The following is a 17,036-nucleotide window of genomic DNA, read 5'->3' on the forward strand; positions in this document are numbered from 1 at the left end:
ATTGACAATTTAACTTTACGATCCACAGACGTAACGACGGAGGAGTTTAATGAGAATTGCGGTTGCAATTTTCTGTGTGAGCGTGAGCCCGTCCAAAGGTGACATCGCAGTCTCACATGAAGCATATCCGCTTCGAGCCAGCAAGCCAGCCAATTTCTTCATGTCGCTCATATTTCTCCTCGGCATGATGCAACCTGGACCCTGAATCCAGGCTTCGGCTATCCCTGCAGAACCAGGCTAACTGGGCCCAAGACCCCATTTTAGTTTAAGCACCATTGCGCTCATATCATGCCGTTGATTCTTCTGAAATAATTCGTCGCTTGTCCTCCGTTCATGCTGGATCGTGACATCCATTAGCTCCTATTTGCTGGATCCTCAAAGGGCCGACCAAACAGCGTTCGCAACGTGCGTGCCATTTCCCCGCCGACTCTGCAGGACATGATCTGCACAAGTGTGATGTGATCCATCCCCAGAACTTCCCCACGCCCCCAGCACGCTCCTCTGCCCAGGCAAAACATGGAAGAGTGACTGAAGGCCACGGGACCCTCCGGTTCGCATCAGACCAGAAAAGCTTTTCCCCATATGGGCCCACAACATGGCGGATGGACCAGTCGGCCTTGATTTGCCGAACCGCGTGTATGTAGTCAACTGGCTCCAACTTGATCAAGTCCTGGTAGAAAGCGACGATCTAAGGCTTAATTTCGGAACAGCTAAGAGCGCAGTTTCTCCCTCTTGAAGAGTCACATTATTATATATCTCAGTTATTATCCTGCCAACCTGGCACGATTCGCGGCAAAACGAACAAAAAGAATTTCGGCGTTTGAACTTCTCCTCTGTGGTATCTTCGGGATTCCCGTGCATCAGTTACATACCGACGAACTACTCGGCCAGCTTGTTATCACTGCACTTGCACTGTGAATTCGACGAGCATGTTGGCAAATTCGACGATAGCCCATCGTTCCTGCGATAGACGATGACGATGCGATTGTTCTGAGCGGCGGCAACACTTACGCAGACGCCGTAACGCCAGGAAATTGCGACTTGGCTCTTTGTGCGCGGTCAATCAGCAGAAAGATACTGTTAAAGACAACCCGGTTTTTGATATCCCGATATTCAATGTAGCGGGCGCCAACCAGCATTGAAATACATGTGTATTAAGGAGGACACTCAGCAGATGCCAGCTGCTGCACTAAGAGCTATGCACCTCGAGCAGTGGACGTATCCAGTGCCGAGTCTCTCGTCCGATGCTCGAGAAGCTTTGACTGAAATGGCCCACAGCATATGGCAGGGTGCAATTTCTCTCCTTTTACCTACCGTGCTCCTTTACCTTGCCCTATACGCCCTGGTGAAGCGGCGTGTGAAAGTATACGAAAATCTGAGCGTTGTGGCTATGTTTGCATTTGCGGTGAGCAGCATTGTCATGGTAGTGCCATGCAGCACCGTCCGAAGTCTGCAATTATTCTGCGGTGAGGATAATCTAATTATGCATGAATTTGGGACATAGCGCAAGTCATTGGTGCTTTAGTCCGCGTATGATATTGTTGTGTATCCTAGGCTCTTCTCTGTTTATTGCCGGATGACTATTGCTAGGCATTATACTAATTCTCGAGCAATGTAGTGGCAATTGGTATCATGAAAGCCATGGACTTCTATGTGCGCAGACATGCTCCGCCGCAATACACCCATGCTACTAGGCCGTCCGACGCAATAATCGCTCTCCTCTATCTCACAGAACTCCGCTATGAATCATTTACTCCAAACCATGTGCGCACAGCACCAGCACCATCTATGTCAGAAATTATCGAACCGAAATCACGCACAAGGGCCTCTTCCAGTCACCATGGCAAGTCGTATTTCAGCAAATTCTCCAAACCCAACTTCTCCGAACCGACAAACCTGATCCTCCACATCCTGCTCTTCACCATCCTGCAAACCCTCTTTCCGCAATCGAATCCTACTATTCTCGCCGTTCAGATCCTCCTGGCGATATACATACTCTGGGAATCTATGCAGCTCGTACTTCGGTATCGCACCAGCCCACCCCTTTTCGGCCCAGTGTACACCGCAACATCGCTTAGCTCCTTTTGGAGTGAGACCTGGCACAGTGCGTTCGCCAGTCCTTGCCACTCGCTCGCTTATGGACCACTTCGTCGTATCCTTCCACTAAGATACGGCATGCCCGTCGCCTTCGCGCGTGGAATAGGAATAATCGCGTCTTTCATACTAATGGGGTTTTTCCACGTATACGCTTTGGCGCCGTTGCTGCCCGTGGACGCCCTGCTGCGCATATCTGCTTTCTTTTTGTTAAATGGCGTGGGGACAGTGATGGAGGAGGCCTTGTGGGGAAGGCAGTCGCACTGGGGAAAGACAATCCTAGCGTGGGTGTTTGAGCTGGCGATTGCTAGCTGGACGGTGGAAGGCCTTTCGGTTCCTAGGGGGTTGAGAAATGTTTCGTGGAAGAATGTTTGCAATGTGGGAAGGGAGACCGAAATGATTTTCACATAATAATTAGCAGAGAAATAAAGAGACATATGATTGACCAAGAAATGAAAAAAAGTGTGGTCCTCCAGAACTTGAATGAGGAGTTGGCCGGAACTAGAATAAGGAGGGATATCCTGAAGATTAAAGTATCAAAAAAAAGGACCTTTTCTCTTGAACGCAACAACTTGGAATCAGATTGAGACAAGGATCTGCAACAACCATCAGAAAGGGAACTGAAGAAATCTGGCCGTCAAGTGAAAAAGCAACTAAATCTAAAAGGAGATTGTGCCCGATTATCAAGACTTTGCGTGACACGAGGAAAGGAAGAATCCAAAGAGTGAAATATGAAGGAGCCAAAAAGCAGCCAAGCTCGCCTTAAATGCTACTAGGAGAAATTTCGACTTTGGTCAGCCAAAAAAAAGGATCGAATGTTGGTGACTTTAACTGTCGTCTTCATAATATTCATCTTCCTCCTCTTCCTCTTCCTCCTCCTCTTCCTCTTCCTCTTCGTTCAATTTCCATGTAACTAGCATTTCCTTTGGTACGCCGTCTCCAATCATTTGAAAATATTGTGCATTTTCATATGCCTGAATGATAAAGTCGACAAGAACCATATTGCTTCCTACTTCAGCAGCCTGCACAGCAGAGTATTCGACGTTACCGACGTCAAGGGGATCGGCACCATGCTGAATAAGGGTCTTGACTATGTGAAAGCCATCCATTAAACGGCAAACAAAGTCAGGGATATCATCATCTTCGAAACTACTTGCTGGGGGGTGTAAAATCAGGGCTAAAACAATACGGTGAAGCGGTGTGAGTCCAGTAGTGTCAAGTGCGACAGGATTCGCACCGTGGTTGATAAGGAGCATAGCGGACTGCAGGCACTTTGCAGCTGCTGCATGGTGCAAAGGCGCTTTCCCCTTGCCATCTCTAATATCTGGGTCGTGCCCGGCCTCTAATAGAGCTTGGACTGCCGAAGGCCTAGCACTTAGTGCGGCTATGTGTAAAGGCGTCCTCGTCTTATTATCCACAGCGAGAATGTCTGCGCCCTCATCGACAAGAGCACGAATAGCGGGTGCGTTATCCCAGGCTGCCGCCAAATGGAGGAGGGTTGCGCCATCACTATCCCGGTTCGAGACTATGACCGGATTAAGGTCAATCAAGCTTTGAAGGATCCTATCCCCGCTATCCAATTCAATCGCCTGTTGCATTAGCGAGATCAATATCGAATCGTCTAGTTCACCTATCATAAGCTCCGCAATGTTTATATAGCCGTTATGTAGAGCATGCATGAGCGGGGACCATCCGTCTTCATCCTCAAGATCAGGATCAGCATCCCACTCCATCAACGTGTCCACGATGTCTTCATACCCGTCAATACATGCGAGGTGCAGAGCTGACATTCCTCTCGTGTTGACGCTGTGGACATCTGCCCCTGAATCAATAAGCAAGGATACAATAGCCTCGTCGCCCTTTGAAACCGCACGATGGAGCGGTAGGGAAAAGCCATCAATATCGCTCGGGTCATAACCATAGTAGAGAAATAAGTCGACCACCGAGGCTTGACCTGTTTCGATGGCAACATCGAAAGCTGTCAAGTTCTGGACTTCCTCCAATGTCATATCCGCTCCGGCCTCCAGAAAAGCCTCGACTAGATCCACACGACGGGATCTAACCAATTTATGCAAGGTAAACTCATCATCAGACCCGTTAGGCAGTGATATCACGTCCCCTTTCTTTAACAAGGCATCGATAACCCTGACATTTCCGGATACCGCAGCATGGTGGAGGGTCGACCAGCCGTGTTTATCCATATACGTAGTGTCTGAAACACTTAGAAGTAAATCGGCTATCGCAATATTGTCCCCGTTGACTGCCAAATGCAAGGGAATGCGACCCAGATCATTGGCCACATTTGGATTGGCATGAGCAGACAAGAGCTCTGTGACGATATCAACTTGGTTGCCTTCGACCGCACAATGGAGTGGCGTTACTCTGGATGCGCCCGATCGAAGGCTGACATCAGCTCCAGCTTTGATTAATATTTGTGTCATGTCGGTCCAACCAAATTCACAGACATAATGCAGCACGGTCAGGTCATTAGCGTCGGAAGCAGACATATTGACCCCACAGGCAACAAGTAGCTTGATAATTGCTGCGCGTTCCGTAAGAGAGTCGGGTTGGGGTGCTTTGAATCTGCGGTCAACGGATGCGGCATGGAATAGCGTCGTGAAACCAAATGAGTCTATTGCAGATACATCTGCCCCTTTTTCAAGCAGAAATTGAACCATTTGATAATGACCTATTCCGGCGGCAATATGCAGTGCAGTCTGGTTGAGATTATTGACTTCCCCAATTTCCACTCCAATATCGAGTACAAAGCGAAGGGCTTCCATATCGGCATTTCTCGCGACTTCGTGAAGAACGTACAGTTCCTCACAGTAGAGTTTTCTAAGGTCGGCTCCGGCATTGCACAAGTACCGGGCCACTGGCATGTGGCCGCCAGTAAGGGCCAAATAAAAAGCAAAGTGTCCATTTTCAGAAGCCGACAATGTGGAGGGTCTGGTCAGAAAATTTTCAACAACATCCAGATAACCCCACTCGGCGGCACTTTCTAGAGCTTCTTTAACATCGTATTCTTCGAAGGTATCCGACCCAATCTCCAACAGGATTCTGATTACAGACGCTCGCCGAAAACAGGTAGCCCAGTACAAAACGGACGAACCCGTCTTTGGCACCTTATATGCAAGAGCTCTACGATAGAGCGTTGGTGTGAGTATATCGTGAAAAAAGGATGCTGTTCGCGAAAGAGAGCTTAAGTCGGGCGTGCTTAGCCATGAGGCAATCTCAAGGTGCATTTCAGGAGGGAGGAGACTGAGGGTGACATGGCGGGCACCGGCGGCTTTCGAGAGGCCCGCCATGTAGGGAGAACCTGCTGGGCAGCCCCTGCGGGATACTCAGGGCCTATAGCTAGCGAATGGTAACACTGAAGATTGCCAGGAATGATGACCAGAAGGTGGATGGAACAGGTGAAAAAGAAGTGATGACACAAAGGGTTGTGTATAACTGTGAATGAATGTCGGCCTTCATCCTCCGGGACGTGTAGTTGGAGGATCTACTGCGTACAGTTGCCACTAAAAGCATAACCACGCGCCAAAAAAATAACAAAGGAAACAAACGACGTTGCCCAGAAAGATGGTGGTCGGATGGCTCACAAACGCGTATCTTCGCCACGCCGCGCCGCTCCAGTCGTTTGCAACCCAACATAGATGCTTTCTCTTCTGACACTTCAGTGCATAATGCTGTGCCAGAGGGCATCCAATTTGAACCATGGGTCAGGCATGAGGCACAACAACAAGCATTTGATAATATTTATTGAAATTGGTCCTGTCGAAGATGAATCACACAAATGCAAAAGAGCTTGGAGTAATAAATTTCTTTGTACTCCACAACCATGAAAGTCCGCCACGAATCTCTAAAACCTGAGTTCTTATGATACCCCGTACTTCCCCCATTACCGAGCTGTTTAGTTAAAAGATATGTAATACGGTTTAAACTGCCAGCTTGTATGCACACTACATGCTAGGTACTCCGTACTCTGTACTAGTTTAAATAAACAGGTGCTGAGCATTATGTGGTAGTTGCCCTGAGGAGGGTCGACTGCACGTCTTCGTACATCATATCAAATATCCTCATTGATAGAAAGGACCCATCTCCAACCTTATCATGCCCAGGAAAGCTATTGTTGAGCATCCGAGTATCATATAGGAGTGTGGAACACCCTCTATCAGACCCTCCCTAGATTAATATCCTCTAGGATAATAGGCATGATAATTGTGACTTGGGCACACACACACACACACACCCCACAGAACTGTCCTGTAGCATGAGGCAGGGCCTATCACGAAGCCCGATTGTGGCAGAGCTTGGGCCATGGAGACCAGGCGACCCAAACAAAAGGAAACCCTTAGCCCAAAGGCTACAGTGATAACCTTTAGGCCTGCTAAATCTAAATCCAGATATCATGGAGCAAGGAGCACACCTGGAAAGGAACGAGAAGAGGTGAGTATTAAAAAGAAAAATTCATCATTGCGGTGTCTTCATCCAGTAGTGTACAAACATCGCGCCTGTGTCTCATAGTTTTAGCGGAAACTATCAAGTATCAACAGCATAAATTGGGAAACCACAGATGCTTGCAGTAAAAAATTACCATTATGTGCAACACTATAAACATATGTGAAACAGCAATCGAATAAAGAGGAATGATTGAATGTGTGCCACGAGGGAAAATGTCCATCTCCTGGCGCATAAAAGGTTAGCCATCAACAGAAGCAAGCTTCACTTGTCATAGGGAGTTGAGAACGCTTTGCATGCCAACAGTCCCCGAGTCTTCGCGGCGCAGGACATAGGCACGAACTTCCTGGACGCTCAAAGCGACGTTTGACTTGCCCTGAGAGGTATTCGTGCCGCCACCACCCCCTCCGCCAGAGCCACCGGTGGTTCCGGCACGAATTCTTTCTCTCAAAGCTTCGGGCCCAACAACGAACAGACTGCCCACTTCTAGCAACACATCAAGAGCGCCGCCAATACCCTTGACTCCTTCGTCAATGTCCCAGGATCGAAGTAGCTCTGTATAGCGGGTCATGTCCTTAGTGACCATGAGACCGCCTGGGCCGTTAACAGGGAATTTTTTGAAATGCTCTAGTAGGAGCGCACGAGTTCCTAACGCGATTTCTGTAAGGAAAGTTTTGACGTTAGAACCGCTGCTGGGGAGAGAGTTAAGAGCAACGCTGTGAAGTCGGGTGAGGAAGCCAGATATAGAGGCACAGGTCTAAAACATATGGTCAGTATCATACTCATTCGCATATATGTGTAATGAACGCGGATATCTCGACTAGTGCCGACGTACCGGAGTCTGAAGCATCTCCAGCCATCCCGCGCCGGCTTCCGTCACGCCTTCTTTCGGCCGGAAATCATTCCTCTTTTGTCCCGAAAGCACACGTGTAACCCAGGCGAGCGCAACGTCTACAGTTTTCTGTTCGATTGCGTTGATCTTTTCCTCGATTCGATTCGTCGCAAAATTGGTTTTCTTCTCCATATCTCTCCGGATCGTAATATTCGAAGAGGCCAGCGGCATTAACACCGTATTTATGCAAGTAATTATCAAATGGGCAATGCTAACTGCCGTGCGCAACGTGGTCAAATAACCAAATTCTGGCTCCGACTTTGCGGACTCTTGAGCGGCGGCAGATTCCAGGGACGCATCCAATGCCATATCAACGTAGCCCTCAGCCATCACGGATAGCAGCATATTCAGCAAAGCCGAAACATCCTTCGGAGTTTCACTGCCCACGTTCAATTCTAGTCCTCGACCAACACCTTCTGCAAGCCATCGGAGCATGCGCTTGGTGAATTCAACACTCAGTTGGCCATCTTCGTCCGTGAGCTCGATTTCAACTTGCTTCTGGTCATCGACATCCTTCAGACCAGCGACACGAAGCAACATCTTCCTTTGAGTCGGCGTAAAGTCAGACGAATCAAGCCGGTTCATGTATGCCTCCCGAGCGGAAGCTAGCAGTTCGCTGCCGGATTTAGCGAGGGAGGATATAAAGGTAGTTGGGGTCTTCTTGCGGCGCGCATGGAAAGTGGCAAACTTGAACAAGAGCGAGGTGTACTGCTCTCCCAAGTTCCCCTTTTCCCGTTCACTATACCCTGTAAGATAAGGGATAAAAAGGTCTTCAAGCTGCTGGTCTAGAACCATTGCTGTCTGGGAGGAAATTGTGTCTGGGTGTTCGGTTAACCCATGAGCTTTCAAGTCATCTACTAAGCTGCTAATATAAGCCCTTGCTGTCTGTAGAGATCTCAAAAACGCCAATGAGGAAACACTATTAGCCTTGTCCAGTACCAATTCAAGCTGCTGCTGTATAGACTGCTGGAACACTCTCTGTACAAATGTCCCAAGCACCTGTTCATAAAATGGAAATGTTCGTTTTATAATCCCCGATTCTTCTTGCACCACCACTTTAACCTCGTCGACCAGGGACTGAAGACTGGGCTCCACGCCTGGAGGTTCAGCGTCAGGATCTGCCAGACGCTCCCATGTCTCAGGGTCACCGACGGCTTCATCAGTGATTAACTGGCTCCGGTCAATAAAGAACTGGTGCTGATTAACGAAGAGGCCAATGACGCTGGCACCACCATTGAAATCATGCAGGACCTTTGCGCATTCTCTCATCCCGTCGAAATTAGCCCTCCGGTAGAAATCATCAAACTGTTTCAGGAGATCCTTTTCAAGCGTCTCGGAGAATTTCTCTATCAGCTCTCTTGTATTCGTTTTCTTCTGGCCGTTAGGCCGAACCTCTACGTTCCCGTTGGTCTCACTCCAGCTCAGAGGATCCAGCCTCTGGCTGATTCGCAGCAATTGCCGGGCGATATGTGCGGACCTGACCATTCCCTCGCCGCCTCCCGTTCTTCTCATGTTTTCGAGGAGCGTCACTTCACCGCGATTGCTAACTTCGTCCCAGCATTCAATGAGGAAATGCGCATCTAGAGCTCTCCGTCTCTGTCGGTCAAGCTCTTCCAGCTTCCGACCCGTCTCGACGGCAACATTCCCACTACCGGACAGTTCACTACCAATGGCGCGGGGTCCGTTCAACGACGAGTCCAGTTTCTGGAAGGACTCGATCGCCTGGTTGAGCTTGCGGCCCAGAGTGGTCACGTTCTGAGAATGTTGAGCTTCTGCTCTCCGGACAGCCGCCGAGAGCTCATTCTCACGAAGCTCGAGGTCTCCAGATAGGTCGACAAGGCGACGTTGGGCGTGTTCGAAAGTGCGAATCAGCGGTTTAGGATCGAAGGCTTGGTTTCCGATGGCGCCAGAGCGACGTTGGGTGGAGGAGATGGCGCTGTCGGAGAGCGACTCGATAAAGTCCTTTACAATGAAATCGCGATTGGAGAAAGTTTCGAGGGAGAAAGTTGGTCCTTTGTCAAAGATGGATCTGCGTGCTGTCGGCCGGGCGGTTTGGGAATTAAGGGTAGTGTCCGGCATGATAACAGCGGGCGATGGCGGATGTCGACATCAGGGGGTCTGTGAAGCAATCTGGTAAGAAGAGGCACATCACCTTTGCATCCGATGTTCTTCTATTTTTAGTCTCCGGTCTGCTGCTGTCATGACTCGAGATGCGCGATGTTGACATGGGACATTTCGAACCGTCATGCGACGGCCAATTGGTGTTGGCGCTTCATTTGTGTTTGGGCTGCCCGCGTTGCCAGCTGCCAGCTTAGCTTGAGAGTTTTAGTTATTGCCACGCACGGTGCCTGTCCGCAACAAAATATTTCCTTTTTGCTCAGCCTGGAGAGCTTCACGGCGAGCAGCAGGGCACAGCACTGTCGCCAGGCGTTTTGCTGTCTTCAGCACAGTGTGTAACCCAGCACTGGACATATTTTGTAGATTGCATCGCCAGTGCCAATGGCCGTCAAATTCCTGTTACTCTATCTTCCAACTCATCAGATAGGACCTCTCATCCTTAAACTTTTCTGCTCTGTTTAACTACTTAAAAGGGGCTGCTGATGGTCTGTGATGACGCAGTTGCAAACATTCCAGCAAAGAAAAATCATCCTGACCAAACCACGTAACCCAAACATGGCCATTTCGCAAGCTGGCACCTGAGCCACAACCGGTGCTCTCTTGGATGCTTCGGAACGGCCTTGAACTACGGAATACTCACATACGATCCTCGGGCGTTTTTCACATGAGTTTAGCGACATTGGTAAAAGGCTGTATTTTTCATGCCTCGTTGCCCTTGAGATCCCGGCTTCCTCCTCCTAATTTACTCTTTCGATGGCAATTTTCAAAGAACCTGGGCCTCCACGGCCCGATGCTCGTGTTCATTCTTCCCGTCTCTCCCCGGCCGAGCGTGAGCGGCTCCTAAAGCCATACCTTCCAGAGCCGCGAATCAGCTCAGCACGCAGCCGATCCCGCAAGGCCAGACCCAAACCGATCCGCACATTCCTCAAAAACAAGCTCTACTTCCTCATATATTTCCTTATACACATATTTTTCAGTATCTATATCCGTCTGCGACAGAGCTACCATGCGGTGGTGGACCGGGTGCTGGCGATTTGCTACTACCACCATCGCACGCCGGAGTTGATTCGAAAGGATGTCAGGGATCTGGGAAGGTTGCCGGAACATCTGAGTATAGTGTTGACCATGAGAAAGGATGACGAAGGACTGGAGGTATTGATGGACGAGGTTGCCGAGTTGGTCGCCTGGAGCAGCTGCGTTGGTATCCCGACGCTGAGTGTCTATGAGAAGACCGGTATGCCCTGGGTCACTATATATGGATTGAAAATGCTTCGCTGACCACTGGACTACAGGCGTATTAAAGTCTTACATTCCCGCCCTCCATAAGATTGTCACTGCCAAACTGGCCTCCTACTACGGTCCTGCTCCCCAGCAGCCAACCCTCCGTCTCTTCGCACCCCATCATCCGCTCTACATTCCCCCTCCAGCGTCCACTCACTCTGCTCCTAAGACCAATCCAGACACTGTAACCGTTCTCCTCCTCTCCTCTACCGACGGCCGCGAAACACTCGTGGACCTCACCAAGACCCTCGCAGAAATGGCGCAGAACGGCAAGATCTCACCCCAGGACATCAGCACGAAGCTGATCGACGCAGAACTCTCCGACATGTTGACCACGCCCACCTCTCCTCCCCCTGAAGGTGCAGAACCCGAGTCCAGCGATACCGATGAGACCACCGTGGAAAGGGACCAGCTGTCGAATGGCCCAGTGATGAAAGCCGAGCCAGACCTACTACTTATCTTTGGCCCATATGTCAGACTGGATGGCTATCCGCCATGGCAGATTCGATTGACGGAGATATTTTGCACCGGTGACAATAGCAGTAGTATCATGGGTGATAGCGGGGAAGCCGTGGAGTACCAGAGGTTTCTGCAGGGTTTGTGGAGGTTTGCAAAGGCCGAGTTCAGATTTGGACGATGAGACCCCGTTCGGCAGTTTTGTGTTCGTTTGATATATCCTGCATAGATGTCTTTTTCTTCGTTGCAATTGCATACAGTATAGCGTTGGCACTCTTCCACCTGTTGATAAAATGTCGATTTTAGGGTCTGTTAAGGATATCCAAAGCAATAATCCAGTCCATTTAAGAACAAATCAATCTTTGTAGCTCCATCAAGATAAACAGAGATGTTGCTGTCATAATTAATACATCCCTAATGCCTGCGTATGAAAAGAGAAAAGAATAGGCTCAGATGCTGAATCGCTAAAACGCCATTTTCAGACTTGCCCTGATAACCGCCCAAAAAAAAAAAAAAGGAAAGGGAAAAATATTGAGAGTAACCCAGATGAGATATGCAAAGAGGAAGAAATGCTATCCTTGGTATCACAAGGCGTTTTTTTATTTTCACATCAAGCAGTTGATAAGTCCTCAGCCCGATAAAAGGCCGCCGCTTCTTGTAGCAGAAAAGTGAAAAGGGAGAACCATTTAAACATCAGCCACCCATCCATGCATCATCTTGACACCGTGCCTCTCCACGCTGCACACAATCCACACACCATACAGCGTCGACTCCAGAATCTGTCACTCCCTCTACAGCGCACCATGAACACATTTTTCGTCCTGAAGATGACCGCTCACATGACCCACTTGATGTATCCATAACACCTGTGCGACAATCCGGTCCATCACACTCCCGTAGACAGATATAACATGTTCTTTTCCTGCATAACTCGCAGTCGGCATACGCATCTAGCTGGAAGTGCATGGTGGGACGACGATAACAGATATGGCAGGGGGTCAATATAGGTGCGGGAGTGGGAGGAGGCCTGTCAGCATTTTGCCGTTGTTGCTGAACACTTTCTGGCCGGTGCGGAGATGGAGGGTGTGAAAGCGTGCATTTAGAGCCCGGATCTGACATGCAGTTGTAAGGGGTCTGTGGGAGGTGCTCCGGAACTCTGTGTTCCCCCGTGCGTTTACGTTTACATACGGCCGGGCGTAGACGGGGTCGAATATCGAGATTTATACGAGAGCCATGGAAGAGTTTTGTAGTTGTAGGGGGTGAGATAACGGTCACCATGGACTGTGCGGGCGGTTCGATGGAATATCCCCGACAAGTTGGAGGGTTTACGAAGTGACTGTTGGAAATATCTGACATACTGCTCCGAGCCCATACTGTTAGTTCTCTCAAAGGGACGACAACGCGAAGCCAGAGTGAAAAGCGCTCTCCGGGGGATGCGGGCGCTTACAAAAGATTCCTGTTATGATTCTCTCCTCCAGCATCGTCATCTCGTGTACGCTTCTTCGAAGTTCTTGCCTCCATCAGCCCTACCACCACGGGAACTTTATGTTTCTCTGGAGACGGTGAGTGACTGAGCATGCCTGGCATGTATTCCTTGGACATCGAAGGGGCCAAAATATCATGGGAAGATGGGTACTGATTGGGTAAATTATAACTAGTAATCCATAAACTATGAGATGGATGTACGAAGATAGAGTGCCCAGCAAGCGGAAGAGCTATAAACTGGCGTGCCCTAGCCCCAGCGTACCTGTCGTTGAGTGAAGCTCTGATCGGTTCAAGTTGATGTTGTTGCTTTTGACCACCACACATTTTAACTTCGGTAAATTAAGTTGCCGCCGCTAACCAACGCCGCCTGTGGCGGCCAACCAGGGTCTAGATACGCCTAACTCATCGGCCAGCTTAGCACTTCGAGCTGCCAGCCGAAGAAAAGATTTGGTTCTCACACGATTATGACCTTTTTTTCCCCCTTCATGACATACGCTGTCAAGAGGTTAAAGCAACTACATGTGAAAGAGCTATAGCTATAGATATAGTCAAAAAAGTATAAGAAAGATAAAGAGCGAGCTACTTCAAGGCATTAAGAACTCTTCGGTCAAGAAACCTGACAAATAACCAATGATGCCATGTCAAAGATACACCAATTACTGTTTCGGGGGACGGTGTGCTCTCCGCCAGGGAGAAAGATACTGTATCCTCCATGCACTTGCATCCTTCAGCCAGAGCTCTGTTCCCATTATTATCCATGCGTACTCTGCTGATGGTGTCAACAATTGGTATGGAAGAGTGGCGTTCGCCAACTGATCATTACGAAAAATGTATTTATAGTGATTCGCAAGTGCCTTTCCAGTATATAGCTAGGGACACCATGCGCATCGTCCCGTGGTTCATCAGCCATATTCCAACCACGCAACTGTTATCAGAGTTGCCCAGCAGTATAAAAAGAACCAAGGACATCAAGATGACTGAAGTCAAGACTCCTCCAAGGTGTATATTTAGCTGACAAATGTGTATTCTTATCCGTTTCCAATCCAGATTCCCTCCTAATCTTCATGGTTTGTGACAAATATCAAATACTCAATGGATTCCTAAATTGATTCCTGGGTTGTTCAACAGGAAAGATTATGCCCGACATGTTCCATAGCCGAGTTAAATATCATGTACTGTCCCTTCTAGAACCATGGCCCAGATCCAACCTGCACTCCATTCAATGCCACACGGAAATTGAAAATCGACAGAAAGGAATTTAACATGATGATAGCATCAATCAGAACCTCAGATAACTTTCTGAATGCATGTGTACACCTTCACATCCATCCACGGATACGTATGTATCTTAGTATCCCACTCGGCTGATTCCACGTAGCCTAGCATTGATGGTTTTCTCATCATACCGGCCCTCCTCGCCAACATAATTACGGAGCACTTCACGCCTCATCAACCGGCGAGGCGCTCGTCTCCCAGTAAGCAACTCAAATTGGGCAATACCCTGCTCAGCGACGACTTCAAGTCCGTCGACAAGAACCCATGGCTTCTTGGCTTCGTTGAGATATCGTCGCATCTTCTTCAACAGATCGGTGTTGATAGGATTATATGCCATCTTAGATAAAATGTTAAAAGTCTGCATAATGGTAAATAAGACTTGGAGCCATACCTCAAGAACCACTCCTCCAGTTGGACTGCCCAACCACTGCTCTGACAATTCAAGTGCCGTGGGGGAATCACCGCCGACTGTGTTTGCGGGCACGCATGACACGATCATGCAAGGGAACGCAAAGCCAGATGGCCATAGGGTCTTCGATGAAGGCAAAACACGGACAACTTGGCCAGACTCAGACGACGATGATGCCCATGAGTTAAAGTGTCTTGCCACCGTTTCGGCATTTTCGACAGTCCTATTATATATAAAAATACTACGACAACCCAGATTCAGCATTGCGTATATGGCAGCCCGCGCCAGCCCTCCAGCTCCGATGACGAGCCCTGTGGATTTCGATGAAATCGCATTTCGAGGAGAAAGACTCCTGCGTAGACAAACAAATACGCTGATCCAGTCGGTATTATCTCCGTACCAGCCGGCTACCCTACCAGCTCGATTCCTCAGACTTGCCTGCTCTTTGAGGGGATAAATGTATCCCGTTGCATCAGCCCGAAGAGGCATCACTGTGTTAACGGCCCCAATAGCCTCTGCATGCCGGCTCTTGGCCGCAACAAGCTCGAATACCTTTACTCTCCATGGTTGGAGAATACTTGCACCTCCAAAATTAGGATCCATGGCAAGGCGATCCAGCTCGGCTAGCGAGGTCCTCTCAGGAATTCTATATGTGTGAGCCATCCCGTATTCATGGAATGCAGCATTATGCATGGCTGGAGAGAGACTGTACGTGACGTTCGTGCCAATAACGTAGAATTGTAATGGGTCGGGAACGAAGCTTTGAAACAACGCCCTAACAGCATCCCGTGATGTGATGAGAGGATCATAGCCATCGACATCGCGCTTCTTCTTTATAGCCGAGTGGGTCACCGAAGTCAGAATCTGATTGAAGACTTGGGATGTTCGTCCCAGGATACCGACATTGTACGCTATTAACGGCGGATGGTTGCCCGGAAGACTTCTAACTTTTGCTCTCAAGGCGCAGACAGCATCGTTGTCCAACCTATGCTTTGCCACTTGAAGAATACGGACAACGTCACATCCCAAAAGTTCGGCTTTCTTGTATAATCGCATACAGTCGTCAGTTTCCCAGGGAAGGCCGTGAGAGTAGTCCAAAAAGAAATGGCCGATGATCTTCGTTCGGCCTTTAAATTGAAGAAGCTTGGATGTTGCAGGGTTGTCTGCGATATCGCTTTGCGTCAAGTCTAGAGATAAATACTCAACGCCCAATCTCAATCCGTGGCTGAGAGTTTTGAAGTATATTTCCTCGAAAGGGAGGGGTAGCGACCTTTTGCTGATCTGTAGCGCTCGAACATCGACGGAGAAGATAATCGGTACGCCTACGCTCCGGCGTAACATAGACACGTACTTGCTCATTACACGAGCTGCGTCGGATGGCCAGACATCAACGCAGAATTCCACTGCTTCACCGCCCGAGTCCAGCTCACAAAGATCAACTAGGCCATCCAACAGGTTGGATAAACGCACAAAGATGGCATGGGTATGAAGACTAGACTCAATCTTATCCTCTAGAAGCGAAAACGGCTCGGAATCGAACCCTGACAGGGCTATGCCTACTCCAGTAACAAAGCGGACAAAATGGGTAAAGTCTTCTTTAACCTCTTTCAACTTAAACGAGTAAGAGGCGCATCTTCGATCACTTGCATCGTCTTGGCCATGTGAATCACTGGAATGATCCTCAAGGTTGTAGAATTCTAGATTTGAGCCACTTCGGTGCGACGGATCGGTGCTCTGCAGTAATTGCACCGCGCTATCCTCCAAGTTCAAAAGCCTCTGGATCTGGTCCATATCCCGCAGCAGGTAAACAACTGGATTGGTCCGTGCATATTGCTGAAGATACTGCTGGAAAGACTGCGTAAGGCTCCCCAATCCGCATTCAATCACGCATTTGGCCCGATGGTTATCCAGCATCAACTTCAATACCTCCACGTCCTTGCGGTGGAACTCCCGCCTCCCAGCTTTCTGCAGAAACTCAGAGCGTGAACATCCAATAATCTCTTTGAAGTAATGGTCCTCGGTGATAAACCGCCAATTCAAAGCCGTTGCAGCTATGAAACCAAGAGAGCGTTTTCCGCTACCCCGGATACCAACCAAAACTAGGGATGCATTGGGTCTGAAATTTCTGCTGCCCTGGTCCTCTGGTGAGAGCATAGTTAAGAGGTCATGGACAGCAGAAGTTGAGCTGGTGCCATGGCCATTTTCCAAAGAGCTAGGGGCTGGTTTTCCGGACGTTGGAGCCATATCTCTGGGGCTTCCGACATCGGGATCAGGGGAAAAGTAGAGAGTGCATACGAAGGGGTCTCATCGCGGGGTTAAGATGCATAGGATCGATTTGTGAATACAGGGCTGTTCGCTTCAAACATGGCGCATATCTATCTATGATGCCCAGAAATGATGATCTCGTCTTTGTCTTGCATCAAGCTCAGACTGGCAGCCGGTGGCGTTTAACCTAGTTACGTAAGCGGGATAAGTAAAAAGCCGCGCAACCGAGAGCCCTCCTAGGAGCTAAGTATTGCAGACGCTAAAAAATCGTCCCGAGTTCGAGTAGGTGAACTAAGGGTG

General features: G+C 49.0%; 6 protein-coding genes across 6 annotated transcripts; 2 read left to right on the top strand and 4 right to left on the bottom strand.

Moving 5' to 3' along the window:
* The first annotated feature begins 388 nt into the window (after positions 1-388).
* CIMG_02327 (uncharacterized protein) lies at positions 389-3,300 on the top strand. The gene is made up of 2 exons (XM_001248555.2): positions 389-1,466; positions 1,619-3,300. Exons 1-2 carry the CDS (start codon positions 1,148-1,150, stop codon positions 2,503-2,505), a joined length of 1,206 nt encoding a protein of 401 aa, XP_001248556.1. The 5' UTR covers positions 389-1,147; the 3' UTR covers positions 2,506-3,300.
* On the bottom strand, positions 2,922-5,652 carry CIMG_02326 (F-box domain-containing protein; the record flags this gene model as incomplete). The annotated part of the gene is made up of 1 exon (XM_001248554.2): positions 2,922-5,652. Exon 1 carries the CDS (start codon positions 5,400-5,402, stop codon positions 2,922-2,924), a length of 2,481 nt encoding a protein of 826 aa, XP_001248555.1. The 5' UTR covers positions 5,403-5,652.
* Positions 5,653-6,092: 440 nt separating this feature from the next.
* Positions 6,093-9,695, bottom strand: CIMG_02325 (exocyst complex component Sec10). The gene is made up of 2 exons (XM_001248553.2): positions 7,391-9,695; positions 6,093-7,312 (listed from the first exon to the last, which is right to left on the bottom strand). The coding sequence occupies exons 1-2, from the start codon at positions 9,524-9,526 to the stop codon at positions 6,827-6,829; spliced, it is 2,622 nt and encodes an 873-aa protein (XP_001248554.1). The 5' UTR covers positions 9,527-9,695; the 3' UTR covers positions 6,093-6,826.
* Positions 9,696-10,074: 379 nt separating this feature from the next.
* On the top strand, positions 10,075-11,661 carry CIMG_02324 (ditrans,polycis-polyprenyl diphosphate synthase). Its single transcript, XM_001248552.2, has 2 exons — positions 10,075-10,799; positions 10,858-11,661. Exons 1-2 carry the CDS (start codon positions 10,319-10,321, stop codon positions 11,484-11,486), a joined length of 1,110 nt encoding a protein of 369 aa, XP_001248553.1. The 5' UTR covers positions 10,075-10,318; the 3' UTR covers positions 11,487-11,661.
* Positions 11,662-11,865: 204 nt separating this feature from the next.
* Positions 11,866-13,044, bottom strand: CIMG_02323 (uncharacterized protein). Its single transcript, XM_001248551.2, has 2 exons — positions 12,750-13,044; positions 11,866-12,659 (listed from the first exon to the last, which is right to left on the bottom strand). Exons 1-2 carry the CDS (start codon positions 12,902-12,904, stop codon positions 11,996-11,998), a joined length of 819 nt encoding a protein of 272 aa, XP_001248552.1. The 5' UTR covers positions 12,905-13,044; the 3' UTR covers positions 11,866-11,995.
* A 952-nt stretch (positions 13,045-13,996) lies between these two features.
* On the bottom strand, positions 13,997-16,807 carry CIMG_02322 (repressor protein). The gene is made up of 2 exons (XM_001248550.2): positions 14,454-16,807; positions 13,997-14,399 (listed from the first exon to the last, which is right to left on the bottom strand). Exons 1-2 carry the CDS (start codon positions 16,713-16,715, stop codon positions 14,136-14,138), a joined length of 2,526 nt encoding a protein of 841 aa, XP_001248551.1. The 5' UTR covers positions 16,716-16,807; the 3' UTR covers positions 13,997-14,135.
* Positions 16,808-17,036: the final 229 nt, after the last annotated feature.

The sequence above is a fragment of the Coccidioides immitis genome, assembly GCF_000149335.2.
Source record: "Coccidioides immitis RS genomic scaffold supercont3.1, whole genome shotgun sequence".
NCBI lineage: Eukaryota > Fungi > Ascomycota > Eurotiomycetes > Onygenales > Onygenaceae > Coccidioides > Coccidioides immitis.

Excerpts from the sequence above, each read along its gene's own strand:
- CIMG_02327 (XM_001248555.2), top strand. The coding sequence starts at position 1,148 with ATGTGTATTAAGGAGGACACTCAGCAGATGCCAGCTGCTGCACTAAGA. Across the intron at positions 1,467-1,618 it reads AAGTCTGCAATTATTCTGCG|TGGCAATTGGTATCATGAAA; the intron begins GTGAGGATAATC and ends CGAGCAATGTAG.
- CIMG_02325 (XM_001248553.2), bottom strand. The coding sequence starts at position 9,526 with ATGCCGGACACTACCCTTAATTCCCAAACCGCCCGGCCGACAGCACGC. Across the intron at positions 7,313-7,390 it reads TGGAGATGCTTCAGACTCCG|ACCTGTGCCTCTATATCTGG; the intron begins GTACGTCGGCAC and ends CATATGTTTTAG.
- CIMG_02324 (XM_001248552.2), top strand. The coding sequence starts at position 10,319 with ATGGCAATTTTCAAAGAACCTGGGCCTCCACGGCCCGATGCTCGTGTT. Across the intron at positions 10,800-10,857 it reads GAGTGTCTATGAGAAGACCG|GCGTATTAAAGTCTTACATT; the intron begins GTATGCCCTGGG and ends ACTGGACTACAG.
- CIMG_02323 (XM_001248551.2), bottom strand. The coding sequence starts at position 12,904 with ATGTCCAAGGAATACATGCCAGGCATGCTCAGTCACTCACCGTCTCCA. Across the intron at positions 12,660-12,749 it reads AATCATAACAGGAATCTTTT|TATGTCAGATATTTCCAACA; the intron begins GTAAGCGCCCGC and ends GGCTCGGAGCAG.
- CIMG_02322 (XM_001248550.2), bottom strand. The coding sequence starts at position 16,715 with ATGGCTCCAACGTCCGGAAAACCAGCCCCTAGCTCTTTGGAAAATGGC. Across the intron at positions 14,400-14,453 it reads CTGGAGGAGTGGTTCTTGAG|ATGGCATATAATCCTATCAA; the intron begins GTATGGCTCCAA and ends ATTTTATCTAAG.